Here is a 23894-nt window from a genome sequence, read left to right as displayed (position 1 = left end):
AATAATTGGATCCTATTTGGATATCAGATTAGAGAAAAACCACATGCTTCATGCACCTAGAAAATCTATTTGGCCAAATATTTGTCCACACCTGGCTGGTATGCTGATATCCTTGTCCTTGTCTCACATTGTTTTTTCTTGCAAGGCTTTCCACTAGATTTTGTTGGAGCCTCAGTGTGTGGATTTGTATCGGTTCACAAACACTAGAAGAGCATTCGTGAGCTCAGGTGCTGGTGTCGGGATGACAAGGAGGCTCCGGTTCCAGTTCATCCCAAAGATGTTCAATGGGATTTGGGTTCCGTCCAGGGTCTGTGCAGGACACTCGAGTTCCTCCACTCCAACTCGAGTTCCTCCACTCCACCTCGAGTTCCTCCACTCCAACATACTCTCAACACACCATGTCTTCATGGATGTGGCTTTGTAGATCTCATAGGGGCATCATCATGCTGGATAAGGGTTTGGGCCTCCTATACCTCTTTTCCCACAAAGTGAACCAGGCAGTGGTGGCCGGTCAATAAGGGGCGCTGGGGCGCCGCCCCCTAAAGTTGGGCAGAGTAGAATGCTACTTTAATATGTAATTATTTAACATAATTTTTTTTTTTAAATGATGAAATAAAGTCATTTAGTCACAATATTCCGCTGTATGTATCTTAATATAATTAATTTACAATAATAATAATAATAAAAAAAAAATTCTAAACTGTATTACGTTCATTTGTGTTTGTGTACTTATGGGGCTGGACAAATGAGTGTCTATGTAGGCACGTAAATTTTTGAAAAGCATGTGATTTGAGGCAGATTTTTTCTAATCATCCTTGGGGCGCAGCACTGTGCACCCCGAACCTTTCCCACTCTTGTTCTCAGCAAATCAATATTGTTTTTTAATTTGGGCTCATGTGATTGGACCATTCTCAACGAGTCTTATTAACAGTCAGCAGATTGACCTGATCTTCTAGTTAAGCAGCAATCAATTGATCACGGCCGAGCTTACATTCGGTGCTTTTCAAGCACTTTTTATGGCTATTTACAGGCGATTATTAAAAGTTTAATTAACATTTTGTTTGCTCCACTGGAACCAGGTGCTAGTTCATGTCTGGTGCTAGTGCCAGGTTCAAAAGAGTGTCATGTCATTACATCACCATACTGTATATGCAGGTGTACGTCTCTACTTTTCCAGCAATACTACCGGTAAAAAATGCTAACGGCAAGCACAACAATATGAATGCCGAACTTCAACAAGGCTTTGGTAGTGTTTTTTTTTTTGTCTGATTGGATGTGCTTTGGCTGCCTGAAAACAGTGAACTGGTCCGTAAAAGGGGGACTGGCCCCAAACCAGCTCTGGAACTGCCTTGGTGGAAAAAGGGTATTAGTTCCAAGAGAAATTGTGATGTTATTGCATACACAGGTATTCTATATTTAAAAGTTGTGTGCATTAAGCTTTTTGGGAGCAGTTTGGTGATGGTCAAGGGTGCATATACTTTTGCAATATAGTGTATCTATAAACAGAATGGTTTTGGGGGGAAATGCACAGTTTTCCAACTTAAAGGCAACAAATGAGCCAAAAAGCCATGTTTGATGTCCAACATGTGCTTCTTTAGTCCTATAGATGGCGGCTCGCATAAAGAAATTTCCAGCGTTGAAGTTTTTGTTTATAATTTTAGACTACAATAAGCCCTACTTTGGAAGTTATGTATAGCAGATTTTATGTGAGACAGATTTCTATTAACCGTTAGCTACACGTAGCTTCAATGTAAAACACTTGAGATGATGACGTAATGCATCGGTTGGGTTAAAACCAGTCCTGGAGAGGTGTGAATATCCCGTTAACAAACACCAGGAATCATTTTTGAGTCTGGCAGCAAGTTATAACAGATCATTTATGTCCCTTCAGTGGATGAGGATTGTCAGGAACGGGTGTTTGGTGTGTCGGAGCCGGCGGATAGTGCCTTTATCCGAAATAGATGGACAGAGGGATTGTGATGGCTGAAAGAATGCAGGCCTGGTATTGTCGTATAGTTATTCCCAAAGAGACTTTGATGGGATTTTTCTTCTCTGCCCATCAATCTTTTTCCAATTACCTGTCTTGTTTCGCTGAAATCTATCAGAATCGTCGCCTTGGAAACTGATGGCATCCTCCATTAGGTTTTGGTCTATTGTTTGATTTGTGTAGACGTAGCAGCCTGGGGTTTATAGAGCGCGCCGCCTGTAATGATCCTAAATGCTTCCTTTAAGAGAAGGAGACACTTCATTCGCATCATCAGGAGACTGACGGATAGTTGCTTCTAAATCCGAGACGGGGAAAAGAATCAATAAATGAGTGTTTGGGAGTGTGAACGTCGCACACAGAATATGCGCGTGCATACATCAGCCGTTAATGCAATACGCCTTATTTTATCAAATGGTTTTTTTTTTTATTTACTTTAACCAAGTGTTGTTTTGATCAAGCCTTGGGGCAGTCTTCTCGCATTCCTTTCCTGTCTACAGACTGAAGTCAAATCAACATGGACGTGCACATTTTAACACCTTTTGGTGTTGGATGCGTTCATATTTACACGGTACTCGAGTTAAAAATATGTAACACTGACCATGATAATAATAATCACTGTTTCGAGAAGATAATCAACAACATTAATTAACAACAAGTTGATTGACGGCTAAGTTGCTTGCTGTTGGACTGTACTTGCACTGGATATCGGTCCAAAATATTATGGCTTTTTCCGTTTTGTTTGCCAAAACCCACATTCACAACCAGTCACAGAAGCACTTTTAGCAAGAACACACATCTGATGACGTTATGTCGTCTTAAATAACACGTTGTCACCTTAGTAATCGGGTCATTCTAAGTCATTCCGAATTGCCACCGCATTGTTTTATGTATGCATAAGTTGAGCTACAAAGCTAACTAGCTTCTAACGCAAGGCTGAATCCCAAATCCCTCTGATCAAGTGCACTACATTGTGTGTGGAAAAAGGCATTGTACACCTTACATAGTGCACTAGCTTTCTATTTAACACTATTTGGGATAAAGCGGAATAAGTGGAAAAATAAAAAGCGAAAGATGATGAGGTTTACATGACCGTTCACCACCTCCATGAGGTTTGTTTCCCTCTTTTTTTGCCTACAGAGTACAGGAAATAAATTTAAACCACCTTTACTCCTGTTAATCACACTAACCGTCAGTCGCAGTTAGTTATTTCCGCTATTTATTTCTTTTAAGTGTTGACGGAGCAAAATAACAAATCATAATCTGTTGTTATTAAATGTTGTTTGAAGAACTTTTGTATAAAAGCGAGATCAGACTCTAGGACGTGCTGTTGTACAGAATATCAGCACGGCTGTAATATCTTCAGTCCTCGTACCTATGACCGTATCACCGCTGTGCTGATATTCAGTACAACAGCACGCCCTTGAGTGTGATATTTCTGCTTCACTTTTCCACTTGAAACATACACACTAAAGCACTAATAACATATAGTGACAAGGTTTGTACTTTTTTTTATTTATTTAGGAGTGTATGACACATAGCGTAAGCACATACTGTAGGTTTCACAGGTCTCACAGCACACGATTATTAGACTAAGAAAAGGGGTGTGGCTTTAATGTCAAATTCAAGAAATCTGAATGTGAATTTTACGGACAGTCAATCTTTTACCAGCGTCCATCAAGGAGGAGTTTTCAGGTTAAAAGTGTCTTCTGAAGATGTAGAAGACGTTACAGCTTTACCTCCAGCTGTTAAAAACACTGACACTGGAGACTCCTTCCGTGAATGTTATAGAACAATATGACGTATAACGTAAAGCTGCTGTTATAGAAAATGAATCAACGCTGGTTTCCGACCAATCAGGTTTGAGAATTTAAGAACGCTGTAGTATTAGAGATATATTATGATTTTATGATTTGTTTCTTTAAAGACACCCCTCTTCACTACCCCCCCCCCTCCATACTGAGGTGCATTGAGGAGCACTGAAAGTGACAACACCCCTCTCCCACTCACACACACACACACACACACACACACAGAACTCATCTCCTGTGCGGCACGCTGTCAGCTCGTCATCTCTCACTCGGTGCACTCGACTAGACAGCAGCGAGCATGCTGGGATATGTCAGCCAGCAAAATGGAGTCTTCTCATTAGCTCTCCTCACACCTGCTGTTTCTCTCTCCTTAAGAGTCACCGAGCAAACAAACACAAACACACAGGCACACACACACTCACGCACACATACACACACATAAACAAACACCTATACAGCTGGATACCTCAACAAGTCAATGTAATGGCACCCTGCTGATGTGCAGGCTCAAAGCTGCATATTCCAGCCAAGTTCTCATCACACTAGCTTACTTATGGTTCATCAGAATAACTACGCGTTAAAATAGGACGCAAACAAATAAAAGGGAAATGATACTGATGTCTGAACTTGTTTAAGTGTACATGCATAATGAAAACTGAAATTCGTTTAAAAACAACAGAAATTGGAGAATTTGTACACTTTATGCTCCGGTATAAAAATTAGATCTGATTTTAACTGTGTATAGCGGCACAGTGGCGTAGTGGTGACGCCGTGCACCTCCAGGGTCCAGGGTCCAGTCCCACCTCGCGATCTGTGTGTGTGGAGTTTGCATGTTCTCCCGTGCTTGGTGGGTTTCCTCTGGGTACTCTGGTTTCCTCCTACAGTCTGAAGACATACAGATTAGTCTAACTGGCGTTCCCAAATTGCCCCTAGTGTGTGAGTGTGTGCTGTAGGTCTCTTGGGATATGCTCCCAGCCTCCCGTGACACTGTATACAGGATAAAGTGGTGAGTGAGTAAACAGTGTATAATTATGGATATTTTCAGGTTTTCTCTAAGGAGACGTTTACCATTTTTGCAAGGACTGTCACAGTGTATTCTCAGATTGCTGCATGGAAAGGTCTTCTGGACATGACAAGATACACTACTGTTCAAAAGTTTGTGGTCACTTTCTAACTCCATGATGGTTCCTGATTTTTATTTCTTTCTACATTGTAAAGGAATGCTGAAGGCGTCCAAAAAAATGCATTAATCTCCTTTGAACAGTTAATGGTGAGATGTTTCTGCTACTTCTGCTCTGTAAAGACTTCATAACGCCTCTAATCTGAGGTGCTGGTTGTTAATTGGTCATTTTTCAGGCTGATAACTCTAAATGAACTTCTCGTCTGCGGCAGAGGTAGGTTTTGGTCTCGCCCTCCTGGGACGGCCTTCATGAGAGCCAGTTTCATTATGGTGCTCGACGGATTTTGCAAATGCACTTGACAATACTGTTCTTGCAAGAACTATTACAGAAAGGCTGACCTCTGTGTCTTAAACTGTTGTTTTTCTTGTTGTTACGTAATTACCTAATCCCATATGTGTTATTTTATAGTTTTGAAATCCCCAGTATTGTTGTAGATCATATCGTATATCATATCACCTTTATAGACTGTTCTACTGAAACTTACCTGTTTCATGGACGTTCCACAGTATGGCATGCAACTAGAAATGCATAAAACCTAGAAGAAAAAGTTGTTGCATGGTAAAAAAAAAAAAATTGGGGCCAGTAAAACCCAAAGTTATGTGTAATAATAGTGAAAGTAAGATCAATTCCATGCACACGCACAATGTGATGAGAACTTACAGGATTGGGACTAAACAGCTGTGTGTCCATAAGAAAACCACTTGTCAGAAAGAAAGGCTTCAGTTTGCTAGGAAGCGTAAAAGACTGGACTTGGGAGTGATGGAGAAAGGTCATGTGACCTGATGAGTCCAGATTGACCCTATTCCAGAGTGATGGGCGTGTCAAGGTAAGAAGAAAAGGACATGAAGCGATGCTCCCATCATGCATAGTGTCCACTGTACAAGCCTCTGGAGACAGTGTTATGATCTGGGGTTGATCAGTTACTCAGGTCTAGACTCAGTAACGTTATGGGGCAATAAAATGAAGTCAGCTGACATGAATGTACTGAATGACTGAGTTTTTCCTCCATATTCCAAGGACTCAGGTTGTGAGAGTGGTTCTTGGAGCATGAGGACTCCATGACCTGGACACCACAGGGGGTGATGTAATCAGAGCTAAAGATGAGCAGGTTAAATATTAGAATGTGTGATTTTTTTGGGGGAAAGCAGTGTATAAAGAAAGATAAGTAAAACAGTTTAAGATGTGCCGTTTCGTCACTGTATCACAACACAGGGTTTTTTTTTCAACACTGGGTGTTTTATTTCTTACTCATTGCTCAATGATATGACAATGCGTATTGTTCAAGGTAAAGAAATTCAAGCTTGGAATGAGGAAACATCTCAAAATATGAATTATCTTATACAACATGTATAATAATCTAATAGTAAGAAGTTTTATTGCATGAAAACATGTTTTTGTATTTTGCATTACTTTGGCACTAGTAGGATTTGAAGTCGCATCTCATCACTTTAAATCGTATGGTATAAGATCCTCCAACGTGAAACCTCCAAATCTGTGTCTCCTAGAGACATGTTGTTCGGAGCGAAGGCGTCATTGATTGAGATTACGAGCCAAAGGCCACCCATGGTGGAGAGCGAGAGAAAGAGAGAGAAAGAGAGAGAAAGAGAGAGAGCGATAGCTAGAGATAGACAGAAGGAGAAGAGTCTCTTTTCACGTCCTTCGCCTCACTCCCAGCTGGACTCCAAAACTCCATCTTCAAAGGTCTAAGGAAGCTTTAAAGCTCCCTCCTGTGTTTTTTTTTCTTTCTTTTTTTTTTATGAGGAACAATGAGGTGAGGGCGTCTCAACAGGCTGAGAAAAAAGCAGCTTGTTGGCCGGGGAGCTGCGAGAGGCAGGGGATCATCAGGAGAAAGAAAGACACGACAACAGTGTCCTGCCAGAGAGTCTCTCTCAGTGTCTGCCAAGGGCCAGGGAGGTGAGAGGCCCTCACACTCACTCGCCTCTGTGCTCATGTGTGTGTGTGTGTTATGAAGTTGCAAATGGAGGAAGAAAGAAAGTGAGGGAGAAAAGAAGCTGTGTGGGAGGGGTTTGAGGCAACAAATTAAAAAAATCATAAAATAATATTCAGTGTAGATCGTACACTACATTACAGTATTCTTAATAAAAAATCATGGTGAGCCCTTTGTGATCCCACCAGTTATGAGGAGTGAAGATTTTAAGAAAGTGCATTTCCCGTACTCACAATGAGAGCAGGAACTTTTCTTTTTTTTTTTTTTTTTTTGTTAAGAAAAATATGAGAAATTTAAAATCCAGGCTGAGCTCTATATTAATATACAGAGACTTATTCATATTCATATCCATGTCCTTAATCAGCAACTCATCATCCGGCACCATTTTCATTACCAGTCATTTCTTTTACTTTTAAATCTGGATACGAGGAGAAAAATGTAAATTGCCCTAAGCAATCCATTGTTAATATCGGCCTCCTGGTGATGTAATATAAGCTCTACTTCCTGTAGATTTCTTGTCACATGGTGATGAAAGTATGTCCTGCATTGCACAATAAAATTACACAATACACCCTGTTGCCTAAAAGTATATCCTTGCCGGTATGCATGTGTAAAAAAGAACGAGTCAACAATCTAGACAAAGGGTCTGTCAACCTGCACCACCTTTACAGACACGTTACTGGATGTTTATTTGAGCGTTTCAGAAAGACGTGGTGTTTTTAAGGGTGTGAGTGTGAATTGAATTAGCAATTCATTGCCCTTGATGGCCTGTCTAGGTGAAAGCCTGTGTTTCTTGAAGCTCAACGACTTTCAGCTCTTTGTGAAAGGTGATTAGGTGACATGAGAGACTGACAGGAAGTTAGTGGCCACTCATCCTGTCAAATGAAAAGGTAAAAAAAAAAACCCTAGTAGGTCTAATGATAGTCAGCGAAAAAAAGCTGATGGACAAAAGTGTGAAGTGTGACTGTTATTAATAGACTAGAGATGAACAGGAAATGTGTTTGAAAGGGCAAGGAAACTGCATACCCACTCTCTTATAAACACCACAGTGTATTATGGGTAAATCATATGGACATAGATATGAACTCATATTCATAAATAAATAAATATAGTTGAGGCTGCAGGTTACTGCCTTTCTGATGGGATATTCTGGGGTTCGAACTCCAGCACTGCCTAATTGAGCCCTTGAGCGAGGCCCTTAACCCTCTCTGCTCTAGGGGGCGCTATAACCTGGCTGACCCTGCGCTCCTACCCCAGCTTCCTAACTGGGATGTGTGAAAATTAAGATTTCCCATAGAGGATTAATAAAGTACTAATTATTATTACTATTATTATCCTCTATCCATCCAACTAGAACCTGTGGAAGCCAATTGTGTTTACCATTGTATTTATTCCCTTTTTACGACCAGACCTCCGGTCAACAATCACACACTACTGGCAATTTGGGGACACCAATTAGCCTAATCTACATGTCTTTTAAACTGTGGGGGGAAAACCCGAGTACCTGGAGGAGACCCAGCAAGCAGACCACAAGGAGGGAATTGAACACTCAACTTTGGAGGTATATATATATATATATATATATATATATATATATATATATATATATATATATACTCAGTCATCTCGCTTTATATTGTATACAGGGGTTACAGGGTGCCAATCGACAGGGTACACACAAACACACACATGGTTACACTCTATGGGCAAATTTGAAACTACAGTTAACTTAATCTTCATGTCTTATATATAGTGGCATATAAACAAAATTAAATATACAACCACACTTGTTGGAAAGCCAGTCTTCCCAGTTTATTGTTGTTATGCACTGAAATGCACCCCCTGCCATGGATTCCTTAACCCTCAACTGCTCAGATGTGTAATGAGATAAAAATGTAAGTCGCTCTGGATAAGAGCGTCTGCCAAATGCCTAAATGTAAATGTCAAATATTAGAACATACCTTGATTTACAAATTACATGAGACAATAAAATTCAATAAGCATAATAAAAAACTATATGTTGTATATAAAAAAAATAGAAATATTCATATTTTTTCATATACAACATGTATACTTTTATATTGTTTATTTTATAATACAATTACTTTCGTCTAATGTTTCATCATAAACAATATTTATTTTTATTACATATAAATGTTTATTTGCATATTCATAAAAAAATAAATTTGCCACAAAATAAACATTATACAAGAATTTGTATTAATTGTCTGTCACGTGGGGTTCATTATAATAGTAATATCATTTTTGATAATAATAATAAACCTATGGATTTATGTCATAATATCATATTTGAGAGCGATTGTGTGTGTGTGTGTGTGTGTGTGTGTTAATCCATAGCAGGGGGGCATTTTGGCACATAACAATTGTAAAGTTTTATTTCAAACAGTTAAGCAGGTCAAAGTATAAACCAATCCTTTAGTACCCCCCCCCCCCCTTTTTTCCCCTATCTATGCGACATACAATCCATACCCATATAAGGAGATCCGGATACATCAAGGCAGAAGAGGGGGGAGAAAAAAATGGACTTTAAATCTTTAAACACTTTCATGGAGATACAGGAGCGCGAGTGTTTATGCGCGCGCGCGCGTGGTGGACCAGGCGAGGTGCAAACTTCTGACCCGGAAGTGCGAAATTTACAAGAATGAAGGCGCCATAAAAGCGACAGGGGTACAGAGTTAGAGACTTATCGTAACCCTGACAAGTCGGACAACACGAACGAACAAGCGCGCGCGCACACACACGCGCGCGAGCGCTCGCGCACACTCGGAGTCCCTGTGGAAGTTGCGCGTCGGTCTGCGCGGCGCTGTGCGTCCGGATTGGCGAGCGCGTTTGTTATTACTGGTGACGTGGTCCTCCGGTGGTGTCGCCCCTCCTACTCCTCCTCCTCCTCCAGTCCACCCCCCGCCTCCTCCCCCCCCCCGCCTTCCCCGGGTCCGTTCCCGAGCCACGCTCTCGTCTTCTTCGAAGTCGCAGTGTTTCAGTCGGTTGTCATGGCGGAGGGACGTGGCGATCTACCGCTGCATCAGCCGCCGCTCCAGCTCGCGTCGCCGCCGGCCAGCAAGCGGCCGTGCCTGCGTCCTGCTCCGCGTGGTCCGGGTCCCGGTCCGGGTCCGGGGCTCTCCAGCGGGCGCGCTCGCTGCCCGGAGTCGCTGCTGGACTGCGCGGCCAAGGCCGTAGCGGAGAAGTGGGCCTTCGAGCGGGTGGAGGAGCGCTTCGAGAGGATCCCGGAACCCGTCCAGCGCCGCATCGTCTTCTGGTCCTTCCCGAGGAACGAGCGGGAGATATGCATGTACTCGTCGTTTCAGTGCCGCGCCGCGGCCGAGGAGTCGTCTCCGTCCTCTACAGGGGGGAGCAGCAGCGGCAGCAGCAGCGCCGCCGCGTCCGCATCCGCGTCGTCCGCCGGATCCGCCGGAGGTCCCGGAGTCTCCGCTGCGTCCAACCCGGCGGGCAGCAGCTCGAGCTCTGCGGGCGCAGGCACCAGCGCAGGAGCGGCGGCAGCGGACGGACTTCCTTTTCGGCGCGGGATCCGCCTTTTGGAAATGGGCTGCGTGGAGAACGTCCTGCAAGTCGGTAAGTGCGCGGACGCTGGCCCCCTTTTGTTTACCGAATTCTCGGAAATGGGTCAAAAAAAAAAAAAAAAAAAGCAGGGCGCTCCTGTTTCCGAAGTTTCTGGCAACCTTTCTGGCGGTCCAAAACCAAACCGAGTCAGGGGGTTTTATTTATTTATATATTTTTTTTCTTCTCTCAATATAAAACACTCACACTCTCAATTAGAACATTTTTATTACCAGGGATCAGAATGTAAAAAGTCGGATCTGCAGTGTTTATGGCTCGGGTTACATTTGTTGCTGATGATCAAAGCCAGGCTTTTTAAAGATTAAAGGGCCGCTCGGGCGCGCGCGCGCTCCCCGGTCCCGGTGCGTCCCATCTGAATCTGAGCTGATCCGTTTACTGCAGAAAGGTTCTGCACGATCCAGAGACACCATGGTGTGCAGTTTGTGCGAGTCTGTAAACCCCGACATTTGAGCTCTCACAATGGACAGTCTCTAAAGAAAGAGGGAGAGAGAGAGAGAGAAAGAAAAACAACAACAAACCCCTATTGTATAACCTGCCTCAGTGCTCAGAGGCTCATACACACTGAGAGTGGTCTGGTTTCTACAGTTTCCACTGACTCTTCAAAGGGAATTGGATTATTATTGTTATTATTCTTATGATTATTGCGACATTATTACTGCTGCATCAGATCTCAGCCTGCACTCTGGTTAGATTCGGATCTCATGGCTTTTGTTTATTTGGTGCTTGATCAGGACAAAGGAGTCAGGATCTGTCTCGATACCATCACTAACACAGCGTGCTCGTTCAGCTTTTTCGTTTGTTCCTATAAAAGAAAAGAAAAAAGTGTCCAAAGAAGAAAGGGTTTGTTTTAGTAAAATTAGGCTGGGGAATAGGCTACACAATGAGCTCTCCTCCCCCCACATGATAGGACACAGAGCTCTCTCCCATCAATCAGCGCAGGAAGAAAGCCTCTCCTGTAATCAGCTTTATTCCAGACAAAGAAAAACCACAACAGATCCATTCCCCTTGCATGTTTCGTATAGCAAATACAGTTATACTATTGAATATGTTCCTGGTTTCGTTCCTGCATTTATTTCCCCCTTTTTTTTCCTTTTTTCTTTTTGCTCACGTAGCTGAGCCACCAGGATAGCCGAGACACAGGCTTAGTCATGCGCCAGGAGCGTTTCAGTAAATAGATCGGTGGCAAAGCAGAAACACACACCAACAGGGACGTAGAACTATGTAGAATACGTGGCAGGATGCATACACCAGGAGAAGTCATGCACATCTTCGGTATGCTTGTAGAGTGACCGTGACGTTGTTGCTAGAAAACCTCATTAGTTTATGATCAGGGTTTGTTGTTAAAGGTGCCAGTACTAACATTATATAATTATAGATTACAGTTATTCTTTTAAAAGCCTTATAAGTAAGTGTGTGTTTATCCTTCTGAGCAAATGCATTGTTACTTAACATATCGGATACTGTGACATTTCTTCGAACATCATATAAATATCACAATTTTTTTTTGTACCGCCCTGCTCTTTAACCGCTACCCGAAGCTCCTACCCTGCACCCCTGACGTATGAAGTGTGGTTCAGATGCAGGGTTATTTCTAGGCCGCACTGTCCGGCGAACACAGCCCACCTTTGTGAGTCGTCAGGCTTTAGCGTGTGTTTTCATTTCTTGAAATAGCAGTTATAGGATTCCCCAAATCCCCATTACGCTTAGGTGTTAGGAGGCCCATGAAAGCATACATATAGCTGATTGAATAAAGAAGCCGTGACCGGTTTATTCTTACAAAGCTCTTCTATGTTCCTGCGTATGTGGAAATGCGATAACTCTGCTGTAATGCAATAACGCCGGCGCGTATTTAGCCATCTCGAAAGGGCCTCGTTCACGTCTGCTCCACGCCTTACTTATAGACAACATACAAGTCCAGTTTCTCAGGAGGAAGTCGCACGAGCAAACACGGAGGTTAGGGTTAAGGTTTATTACTTCGACAAACGCTGCGTTGTTGACTTAGCGTGGATTCTGTTTGTTGTGAAATGTACTTCCTTCAACAAGACTGGTTTGGTGGTTTTAAAAGAGGACTTGCTTTGCATGTGTTTATTTATTTTGCTATGATTATGATGTAAGGTGTAGGATCCAAGCCTCAGCAGCTGAGGAACAGCAACCCAGGATTTGAACTTGTGACCTTTCAGATTACATTAATTGCGGGACATTATTAGTCTTTCCTATACTTTGTATGCAGACAGCTGGAGTTTTGGCTAAAAAAACAACAACAGCATTTATTTATGTATTTATTTTTTAAGAAAAGTCTACACTCAAAATGAAAACGAAGCCTGTAAATGCTTGATTTTGCACTATTAATGACCTCAAGCTAGACTTTACATTCATCGTCGATTGAAGCTAAAATGAAACTGATTAGACACTTTCAGCTTCTTTCCTGCTCTGTTTTAGTTCTCGCACATTCTGATTCGTCAGAGTAACGACAATATAGTCATGTGATATACCACTGCAATGATGCTTGATACACTTGATGTTCATTTTAATCACTCTAATTAGATGTAAAATCTAGTTTGTTGAAGGAGTGCTTCAAATTCTTTAATAGGCGTTAACTAAAACCTGTTTTTGAGCCCACTGGGTTTCATTGGCTTATTAAAAGCTTGCTTCACAGGCACTTTGTGCCACTAAATTTAAATATCGCACGCATCGTGAAAACGTCCTCACATGAGATATTTTTGTCATATCGCCCATCGCTGCTATGCGTGTTTTTTTTTTTAATGATCATGTGCGAAGGCGTGTGCTCTTGTGAAATCCCCCCTCCTCTTTTTTTTTTTTTACATTTTTAAATATTTTTTTTTTGTCAGCAATAGACTAAACCCACTTTAAGTGCCAGAAGAAGAACTCGCTGCTTGTTTTTCTCAAGCCTTGTCTTTTTCGGTCCTCCCCTCTTTGAACCTGGGATGCAGAAAGGAACCGCAAACGAGGTGCAGAAAGTCGCTCTGGTGTTTTTGACGCCCACGCAGGACACGGGCTTTCACGCTACAGACCGTGCAAGGAAGCCAGCCTCTCTCTTTCTCTCTCTCTCTCTCTCTCTCAGATGTACTCGAGAGCTCGTATGAGTGTGTCGGGCAACTCCCAGGTTTCTGGTGTGCTCGGTGCCCTGTTGAGCGTGCTAGGCAACTCACAACTGGTCTGGTGTATTAGTAACCCACACCACCTTCTGTCCGTGTCTTATGTGACATCACGTAGGGATCGATGTCGTGCTTGCTGCGCCATGCAGGTGTTCGGGAAGTCGAAGAGTCCAAAACCACCTTGAGCAAACTCAGGATTCTCAAAGCGATATATACATTTGTGTGTGATTCATGTTTCCGTAGCTAAAGCGAGGGATCCTCGATGCACCATTGTGTGACGGTGTGTTAATCGAAATAATTAATTCCAGAGTGTGTTTGCGCAAGGCCCCTCCTCCACGCCTGGCTCTTCTCCTGGAAGAGCTTCCAGCTCCGAGTCAAGCCTGAGGATTATTATGGGTCATGCTTTGTTACCCAGCTGTAGAAACTCCTCTTGTTTTTTAAATAGGGGAGGAGGCAAGTGTGTGTGTGTGTGTGTGTTTGAGTGTGTGTGTGAGGGACAGGGGGTTGTTAAGAGCGCAAAGCTGTGACGGGGCGTTTTTATGGAGCCTCCTACAGAGGCAAGAAGTTGCACCAGGATCCCAAAAGGATGAATCCTTGTTTTCTTCCCCCGGAGTTTTGTCATTTTTAGCATCTCCGAGCTTCAGAGCCGTCCCGCCCTCGAGCTTTCTGCTCTCCAGCTCAATCCTGAGATTTCGACTGGCCTTTTTAGTGTTAGTGGTTTCTCGAGGAATGTACAAAGCCACTGTGGTTTGTGTGTGTGTGTTTGTGTGTGGGTGTGTGTTAGTGTTTCTCTTTGGTAATTCAGCTAGTTCTCTTTGACTTTATTTTGGATTTATTAGTTTTAATTAAAAAACGCACACACAAGCCTGTTTTCTTTTGAATCCTACAGCGAATTCTTGAGATCATGACCGACGCTCAACCGCAACCGGTGCAGAAAACAACTCCACTTCAAGTCATGGTTTGATCGGGCAAAATTTTTTTTCTTCTTCTCTATTTTCCCATCCGGAAAAACCGAACCGCGGCTATTTTTGCGCTTTCTTTTTCCGGGCCGGTTATGAAAGGAAACATTTCCATGCGAGCGAAAGAGAGCAGCAGCTACCGTGCGACGTCGCCGTGACGTCTCCTGCCCTGCGTCTCCTTCCAGTGTCAGCAATGCTTCGGTCTTTGTAATCGGGACGTGTCTCATTTAGGGCACCGCGAGTTCAACAAGGGAGCGCTAATTCTGCTCCGTCTTTCAGCGACAATGTTTAATCAAGGTAATTAATTCCCTGCCTGCGAGTCTCAAAGAAAATCAGTTAAACAAATCGTCTTTTTTGCACTTATTAAGAGTCGGCGTTGAAGGACACGGTCATTAAGCACGTTTTTTCCCTTCTTCTTCTTCCTCCAAGTCTTTATCAAAGGAAATTAATTTGAAAGTAGCGAGAGGTAGCTCATCAGCACAATGTCTGAGACTCGGGGAAAGGAAGAGCGAAGACATAACTGAAAGAGGAGAAAAAGTGAACTTGAGAGGGACAGAGATGAGCTGATAATCACGTTTGCAATATTTAAAGTGTGTGGTATTATTATTATTATTATTTTGATTATTGTTGTTATGAACTCCTTGTGACCTTTTATTGTCACCATTATTCTGTAAGCTCCAGGAATAACTGTTGTGAAACCGATGGCTCATTATTGCAAAGCACTCGTACTGGAGACTCCTTCCATAAACATTCACTTCTATTAACATGATCGACATTTTGACCAATCAGAATCCGAACGTAACCTCCTGATAGATAATTAATCAGTGACGTCGTCGCCACTCCTGTGTTTGAGCCATCGCACATGATTCTGGCTTTATCTTTAAACCGAGGGAGTCTCTGTGAACTTTTTAGACCCTTTGTCCTCCCCTTCCTGATTACATTGAGTGGTAACTCCCTACCCGAGGCCAAAGTTCCCGTTCCTGCCCCCCTCGTCCTCCCGATGCCCCTGCAGCCCTCTCTGAGGATCTGTACTGTTTAATATACAAACAAACCGCCAGCATGAACGCCCTTCAGACTCCGCGGCCCTAATAAAGTTCCCTAGAAGCTGTTTCTCTTCAGTCGGCTGAGATCGTACTTTACTATTGCAATGATTTCTAAACGATTGAACAGTCTCACCTTAAATTCCTGGAAAAGATTTATTTGTATTGATTAGATTTTTCCAAATTCAAACCCCAAACGCTTCATATCTCCGCAGCATACTCTTCACTCAAACTCTAATGCAGACCAGAGCTATGTTTAATAGTGACCGTAAAAGCATTTCCACACACACTCAATGTGATGAGAACTCACAGGATTGGGATTAAACAGCTGTGTTTAATCCCAATCTCTATTTCTCTTTTAGAAAACCACTTGTTAGCGTTACTAGAGAGCATAAAGATTGGACTTTGGATGGAGAAAGGTCATGTGACCTGATGAGTCCAGACTGACCCTATTCCAGAGCGATGGGCGTGTCGGGGTAAGAAGGGAAGCGCATGCAGCGATGCTCCCATCATGCATTGCGGTGACTGTACAAGCCTCCGGAGGCGGGGTCATGATGTGGCAAGAAATGAAGTCAGCTGACGACCTGAAGGCACTGATTGAGCAGATTATTACAGTTCTGGCGTTTTTCTTTCATATTCCATGTAGAACTCGGATTGTGACCGAGCGGTTCTAGAGCATGAGGAATCATTTTCACACACAGATTGGATGATCAAAGCTAAAGGCAATCGAGTTGAATTTTGGAGTGTAAGACATTTTTGCCAGGCAGTGTGTGTGTGTGTGTGTATCATCATACATCTGGTAGTCCTTTCTTTCTTGCATGATGGCTTTCTTTATGCTCAGTAGGGCATCCTCACGTATCATAAGCACATTTGCCTGTAATTGCTTAACAAATGCTCTTTACATATATTTAAAACGTCTATTAAAAAGTCCAAATATCTGTTTATATCGTTGCGAAACAAAAACTTTGTCCAACCTTCCGACTTCTTCGCTTCAAATATGTCCTAATTTATGGTTACATCCATGTTTGCGTAATAATGTAGTGGTGGGATTGTACTTTATTATAAGCAACTGTGTAAATAAATACAGGTAAGGAGTGTGCTGTGTGTGTGTGTGTGTGTGTGTGTGTGTGTGTGTAGGTGCTTCCAGAAGGTTGTTGGTTCAAACTCCATAACTGATAACGTGTTTATTCAGGCCCTCGAGCAAGCAAGCAGGCTTGAATCTGAAACTGCAAAAATATTTATTTTGAAATAAATACCGAATGAAAATGATCACTAAAGCGATTCGTCCGAGCTGGAATGAGACGTGGGAGGGGAAACGCGAACCGAACAGGAGGAGGAGGGGAGAAAAGGAATGAGCAGGGATAATACACCAGGCGCATTCAAGCAGGTCGAGAACAGAGACCGGAGCTGCACTTTGGCTTGAGAGGAAGAAGAGGAGAAAAGGCCCTCCATCTGGGGCTGTAAGACTAAACTGGGGAGTGCAGGAAACTCGCGCCGCCCTCCCCCACGGCAGCCTCTTTCATCCAGCTGAGATTTTGCGGCGAGGTTTTTTTTTTTTTTTTTTTTCTTCCCCCAAATCTTTTTTCTTCCTTCTGTGACCAGTTCACATGGAAACTTAATTTTCTCAGTCTGGACGAGGGAGGAAGGATAATGCACGCCCGAGATGGGGTCAAATATCCTGCCAGAAGGCAAAAGAAGGGGAAAGAAAAGGGCCCCAGCCAATGGCAGTTAGCGCCAAACCTCTATGCAAATGCCGCACGGCTGCTTCAGACGCGCGTTGAACGTAGGCCGCGTTTAACGTTTGCTCGGGAGAGTCATGCAAAACACCTGAGCTCAACGTGTGCGCTCCACGTGCGTCTCATTGTGTGCGGATTTCGAATGGAAACAGTCGCAGCTCGGGCGCATGTCGAGGGACGTTCCCCGTGTTTAGAATAAAAATCTTTTTTTTTTTTAAAAAAAAAAAAACTTTTTTGCAGCACTCTCACACAGATGGCGAAGGGCTCGAGGTTCATGAATATTAAAAAATGAAAGGAAGAAAAAAAAACACGACAAGAGCGCGCAGGGTCCAGGTAGCTTGCTAACTGATGTGTAAAGGCGCGCGGTTAAGTGTTAAGGGCATGTGCGATTTTAATTAAACCTTCACTCATTAAGATGCAGTGTCGTGCTCTGTATTATGTAAACGGACAGCATAAGTACCTCTAAAGCCCTTGTACGCAAGTTTCATCCGGAACCGTGTGTGTGTGTGTGTGTTGTGAGAGTTCTGGACAACAAAATGGAGGTGCCTTTTGTCTAGGACGGGGCCCTGTGCTTAAACGGAGAGGGAATGAGACCAAACCAGTCTTTCATCATCTCTTAGTACCTGCAGATGTTAACGTGCGACAACCGGTCTGCGCTTTAAAACATAAACACACACACACACACACCTTCACCCTGAGGTAAACGCACATTAGCGGCTCCGCCTCGGGGGCCCCTTTTTCTTCGAGGAGGATCGAGGAGTTTCTGGAGCCATGCTGGCACCATCACAGCACTTTTTTCCGTCTCTGAAATCGCGATAATTGAGTGTTAATATGGTGTAGACTGCAGAGCTGTAGGGGTGTTCGACTCGCAAGTGTCTGTTCTGGCACCGGGAAGTGGCTGAGAGATGCTTTACAGATGTAACACCCGTGTAGAACAAATGACCGGAGATAAATGAAAGTTCTAATGAGTTAGACGTCCTCGCCGAGTAGGTGATGATGAAACAAATGTATGACTTATTAGGGACGGGAATCACCAGGGACCACCTGATACCATGTTATCATGATACTTTGCTGCTGATTAGATTAATATTGCGCAACTTGGTGGGTGGTGGAACCCGAGACCTTCCGGACTGAAGTCTACCTGCTTATTTATCCCCATTACATTTCTTCCCATCGATTTTTGTTACAATTCAAACCTTTAAAGTTCTGACAGTTTTAATATCTCCGCTTTATTCCACAGCTTTACAACTGAATTGATCACGAGTAATTAAATGCACCCCGTTCCTAATAGCGTTAGTTTTCTCACGTGCAGCATTTAAACAATACAAACCGAGTTCACATTTTTCAGTGTTAAACTTTTCATTTAAATGAAACTACTGAAACATTGTTTCTGTGCAGCACGTACTGTATCACGGTTATGTCATCCGCTGTAGTTATTTCTAATCAAACTTGGCGAATAATTCACTCGTACTACATGATAATGATAATGTGGGAATAGTTCAGAGCGCGCCACCTGCAGGATTATAAAGAAACGGCAGAGGTTTTTACCCCCACAAACGCCTCCGGTTCGAGTCTCGAGCACATGTTGAGCGGTTACGAGCACGTGGCCGGGTGCGCTCAACTTCTAGCGTGTTTTGAGAGTGTTTGGAGACTGATTAGCGCTCGCGGTGTTGTGAGATCGGTGTAAGTTTTTAAAGCTAATTCAGCATGCAACTTCTGATAATGTAACGGCAAAAAACGCATCTTTGTCGCAGAACTCAGAAGCTCGTGCGCTCGACTGGGAATCGGTTATGGCTAGGGCTGATCTGTCGTGTCTGATCAAAAAAAAAAAAAACAGCTAATTCCGGTCACAGTCTGATCGAGCGCTGTCTCTCTATTATGAATGTAATAAATCGATTTAACAATACATGGATTAGCACACAAAAGAATCACGATTCATAACCGAATCGATTTCCCCCCCCCCCCCCCCCCCCCCTTTATCGCTCTAATTTATTCTCTGAAACGTACGTGTATGTGTGTGAAAGTGTGTATAGGATGGGACCAAAAGTGTCCGTCTGGCGTATTCACCGACAGCGTTATCGTGATTGCTTTCAGACGTCTCAGTGAGTCATTATCTTCTGCCAGACGTTTAGCCTGACTAAGAACTTCAAGCTGTGTTTTGTATGCACGTGTCTGTTTGTGTGTGTGTGTAACGTCAAAGGTTTCTCACTTTTCTTTTTAACCACACAAACAGCAGTTTTCCTGCTTCATCACCTTTGCACACACACTCTCTCTCTCTCTCTCTCTCTCTCTCTCTCACACACACACATAGACACTCGCGCGCGCTCGCTCTTAATCTGCACGTTCGGTGCGGCGCTCTGTCGAATCAGGCTGTTAAACAGGAAAAAACACTATCTTGATTTCAGAAGACGAGTCATGAGAAAAACAACATAAAAAAAAAAGTGTAGCATCAGAGATGAGCAGCGCTAATTTTTCGATGCATGCTTTGAGTGAAGGTGAAACCGATATATGTGTGTGTGTGTGAGAGTGGTGGTGGTGGTGGTGCAGATGGCCTGGTCCTCCATTACAGCAGATTAGGTTTAAAGTTTAAGTCTTTTCATCGCGGCCTTCGTGTCCGTCAGCGCTCGCATATGAGAGAGAAAGAGAGAGAGAGGAGTAAAAACAGAGTGAGGGGAAACAATGAAAAGGCTATTCATGAGTGCGAGGCGGCGTATTCATGCCGTGTATTTTGCACGGTGAGTTTGGACGTCACCCCCGCTCGCCCCTGTATTGTATGAAATATTGATAAACGCGAGCGCGGTGCGAGTTTGGCTAGCAGCATGGTTAGTGCATTATAAATATCAATAGCCCTTTCTCTTGGTCCTGGCTGTCTTTGTGCCTTTCAGTTTCAGCCCTATCTGCCAGCAGTGCTCACATACACACACACACACACACACACACACACACACACACACTGATATGGGCCATTACACATTTCTGAAGCATCCCAAGAACAGATGACTGCAGGAAAACGGGTGGAGAGAGCGAGAGAGAGAGAGTGAGAGAGAGAGGGTAAGTGGGTGTGCAGGAAAACAATCAAACTGACGCATGAAAGGCGGAGTGAATAACTAGAAAGTGGAGAGGGCGAGCGTGGATATAGGGAAAGACAGAAAGAGACACCTCATTAGTCTTGGAGGCCTCCTTGACTTTGGGCCTGGGGGGGGCGGGAGGAGGGGGGGGGGGTCTGACAGTCAACACGTCAGGGCAGGAGACATGAAGAGAAAGGGGGCTCCCCTTGTTCTCGGCTCTCCACCCAGCCGTACACACATTCACACCTCCCCCTGGCTCTCCAGTCTGATTAATATAGGCAGCAGCAGCCATGGGGCTATATACGTCTGGACACACACAACCCAAACATCCCCACTCACACCCTCTCATAACACCCCGACTACCCCTCCTTTCCCGAATCGACAGGCAGGCCGAGTGGAAATGTAATTCATCACACCAGCGACAGCCGGCGATCCCTCGGAATCGGACTCTGTTCCGAAAAAAAAGAAAGAAAATGCTAGCTATAATAGGTTTAGCCAGCCGTGTTGCACGGAAGCAACAATAATCAATTGACTCGCTCCGCGCTTGGTCTCTTCGTCCCTATTAAACCGTCCGTTTTTATCCCCCCCCCCCCCCCCCCACATCTCATCTCTAAAAACGTCACCTGTTTTTGACCAGAGCGATGCGTAAAAAGGAGAAAGGAACCGTGCCAGCAAATGCACCATGGAGTTGTAAAGGCCAGGGGTGTGTGGGGTGTTCTGGAACGGAATTGTGTCCCGGGTCATGGTGTAACAGGATCAAATCAGGGTGCAGGGGACGGCCAAGGTGTTGATCGTAGGAACGAGAGGACATGAAGAGAACCAACGAGGACGGAGTTCTTTAGTGCCCTTTTTCCACCAGGTGCTAGTTTGTGTTTAGTGCTGGGGCCGGTCACATCATTACGTCTGTGCACGTCTTTACTTCCCCAGTGATGATGGCGGCAAAAAAATATAAAAAGCTAGCTACAAATACATCAACTTCAACATGGCTTTGGGGGCAGCTCTCCTGGCTTTCATTCCTAGAAAGCATTTGAGCTGCTCATAAGATTTTCTTTTTGTTTTTGTTGAGAGATATATGATAATCCTGCCCGTCCCCCAGCCCCTGATGTCAGCAGTTGTTTGTTCCAGCCCAGCAGAATGTCAGCGCCACCACGGAACCAGGTCCGTTGGGCGCCGGCTCCAAACTAGCTTCGGAACTGCTTTGATGGAAAAAGTTACAGGGTTCCTTAAGAGTTCTTTAGATCGGCCGGTTATGTTAGATCGTTTGTCCTGTCTTCTGTCTGTGGATTTATTTAAAAGTCAAACCGCGCACCAGGTTAGGAAGCTGTCTGTAATCTTACGGTAATTCAAATGAAAACCGCGTGAGAAGCGTTAGCATGAGTTGAAATAAAGAAAGACGTCTGACGTTTGAAGTCTTTGCTATTAAGGGAGCTTCTTAGTGATTTTTGTGTGTGTGTGTGTACAGCCCAGTGTTTATGATCTTTATGATCGCTGTAATCTTTACTATGAGAGAGGCAGCGTATCAAGGCCGTGTTGTGAATAAGCTCTCTAGTTTAGCTTTGATTTAAGGTCCTCCAACCAAATTAATCAAAAAAATAAAAAATTTGCTTTGAGTTTTTGGTTTCGTCTACTTCAATTTAAATTCTCATCATTCCCTGGTCCTTCAAACTTATGAAATAATAAGCATTTTTTATTTTTTTATTTTTTTCTAAATGCTGCTGTAGCACTAAAAGAAGCGGCGCCCGGCGTCAAAGCCGCCGAAAGTGCACGGGCTTATCTTAAAGATAAAAACAAGCCTGCTGCAGTGGTGTTAAGAAACAGCCCATGAAAACTGCAATTAAACATTATCTGATCTGATTCCCTCAGAACGTCTCATCAGCCCTTGAGGTTTTTTTTTTTTCTTTTATATGTCTGTAACAAAGGTCTTTCAGTTAACTTTTGAAAGACAAGATATGTACAGTATATATCCAGAGGTGTAAAAAAAGAGAAAAAAAAAGAAAAGCTGCATGAGTTTGCGTTAAGTCAAGCTGCTTTAAACGAAGGCGAATCGCGCCATCGATGCATCATGTTACGCTTAAGCTAAGCACTAGCCCTCTTGTTTCCGTCGGCCTTTCGAATCGCGAGGACTTAATTCACGTAACACCGAACTGCGTTTTTATGTTGATCCGCGCAGCGGCCGCAGCCGAACGCTCGCTTCTTCAACAAAGCTTATTACCGTTCTAAAGATATTACGCGGTAATGGATGTGTTCGGAGCCGACTGACCTGCGTCTGCCGCGCAATTTGTTTTCATCAGTCTGTAAATGGTGGATCATTGTGGCTGTGACGGGAAAGCACAAAGGCTTTCTAATGAAAGCCAGCAGCATCCCTGGCTGTGTCTCATCACTGTGCGTGCTCTGCCGCGGTCTGGAAACAGGTGTGCGCTCGCTTCCAAGGTTTCATTTAGAGAGTGATTTAAAGGAATATTCATGACCGCTATCTTTCATCGTAGGTTTTTTTTTCCTCCTTCTCCTTATGGAAAAGGGGAGGGAGGGAGGGAGAGAAGAAGACTGGGAACAGAAAGAGGTTGAGGGAGGAGGGGGAATCAGCAGGTGATTGAAGAGGCCTTTCTGGGATAATTCAGTTTCATTGGAACCTCGCTGTCTTATTGCTATTCTGCGTCCGACATCGAGAAAGCAAATCTCGCTGCTGAAAGTTGTCTAGCTCACTTTTTTTAGTTTTTTTTCTCTTCTTCTTCCTGTTCGCACCTCAGGTGCAGCGTCCTGAAGTTGAACCGTGACCAATCTTGAAACGGCGTAGCAGATTTACTTCCTAACACAATTGTCGTGTTCGCAAAGGGCCATCAGGAGGTCACGGGCAGCGGCGGGTCGACTCCTGGCTTCAGGAGTCCCTGAGCGGCGTTAACAAACAGCACCGCACGCGCAAGGCGTCAGCCATGCTGTTGAATCATATTTTTACCCAGTGGGTGTTTGCTGCATGCGGTTTCCATGAAAAGCGGCGCCTGCACAGGAAGTCAGCCTCATAATTCTTTTTCTTACACCAACAAGCACTTCCTCTGCGGTCTCCGTTCGGCTCTTCACCTGTGTCATAGTTTCTTTCAGATGATTCAGTCGCTTTTAGTTAGTTTGTTTATTTTTGTTCCCCATGATCATTCTGCGCTTTTAGGAGATATAGAAACGACGAGATATTATTATTATTATTATTATAATAAAGTCATGCTTAGAGAGAGAGTATGTTTTCCCACGTGGGTTAATCCAACAACAAAGCTATATAGATGATCTATAAGGTGTGTTCGGTGAGCAGCACCTGGCTTAGCCATTCATTCATTCTGCGTTGGGAATGACTAACCTGTCACGAACACTAGGCTCCATTGTGCGAGCCAAGCTGGTCTCAGGACGGCATGTAAATTGAGGAGGTTGGAGCTTAACAGATTATTACAAGAGTGCCGTGCTGGGAACT

At 43.7% G+C, this 23894-nt stretch overlaps 1 protein-coding gene across 1 annotated transcript in view; it reads left to right on the top strand.

Annotated features, from left to right (window-relative positions):
* Positions 1-9743: 9743 nt before the first annotated feature.
* Positions 9744-23894, top strand: part of zswim5 (zinc finger, SWIM-type containing 5) — a 41151-nt gene continuing 27000 nt past the window's right edge. The window contains exon 1 of the mRNA XM_053486540.1: positions 9744-10515. Within this exon, the coding sequence (XP_053342515.1) occupies positions 9936-10515 (580 nt within the window). The 5' untranslated portion in view covers positions 9744-9935. The remainder of the gene's footprint in view (positions 10516-23894) is intronic.

Source organism: Clarias gariepinus, chromosome 25, assembly GCF_024256425.1.
Source record: "Clarias gariepinus isolate MV-2021 ecotype Netherlands chromosome 25, CGAR_prim_01v2, whole genome shotgun sequence".
Classification (NCBI taxonomy): domain Eukaryota; kingdom Metazoa; phylum Chordata; class Actinopteri; order Siluriformes; family Clariidae; genus Clarias; species Clarias gariepinus.
Note: the sequence above shows the minus strand (reverse complement) of the source record. Positions and strands in the feature narration are given on the sequence as shown.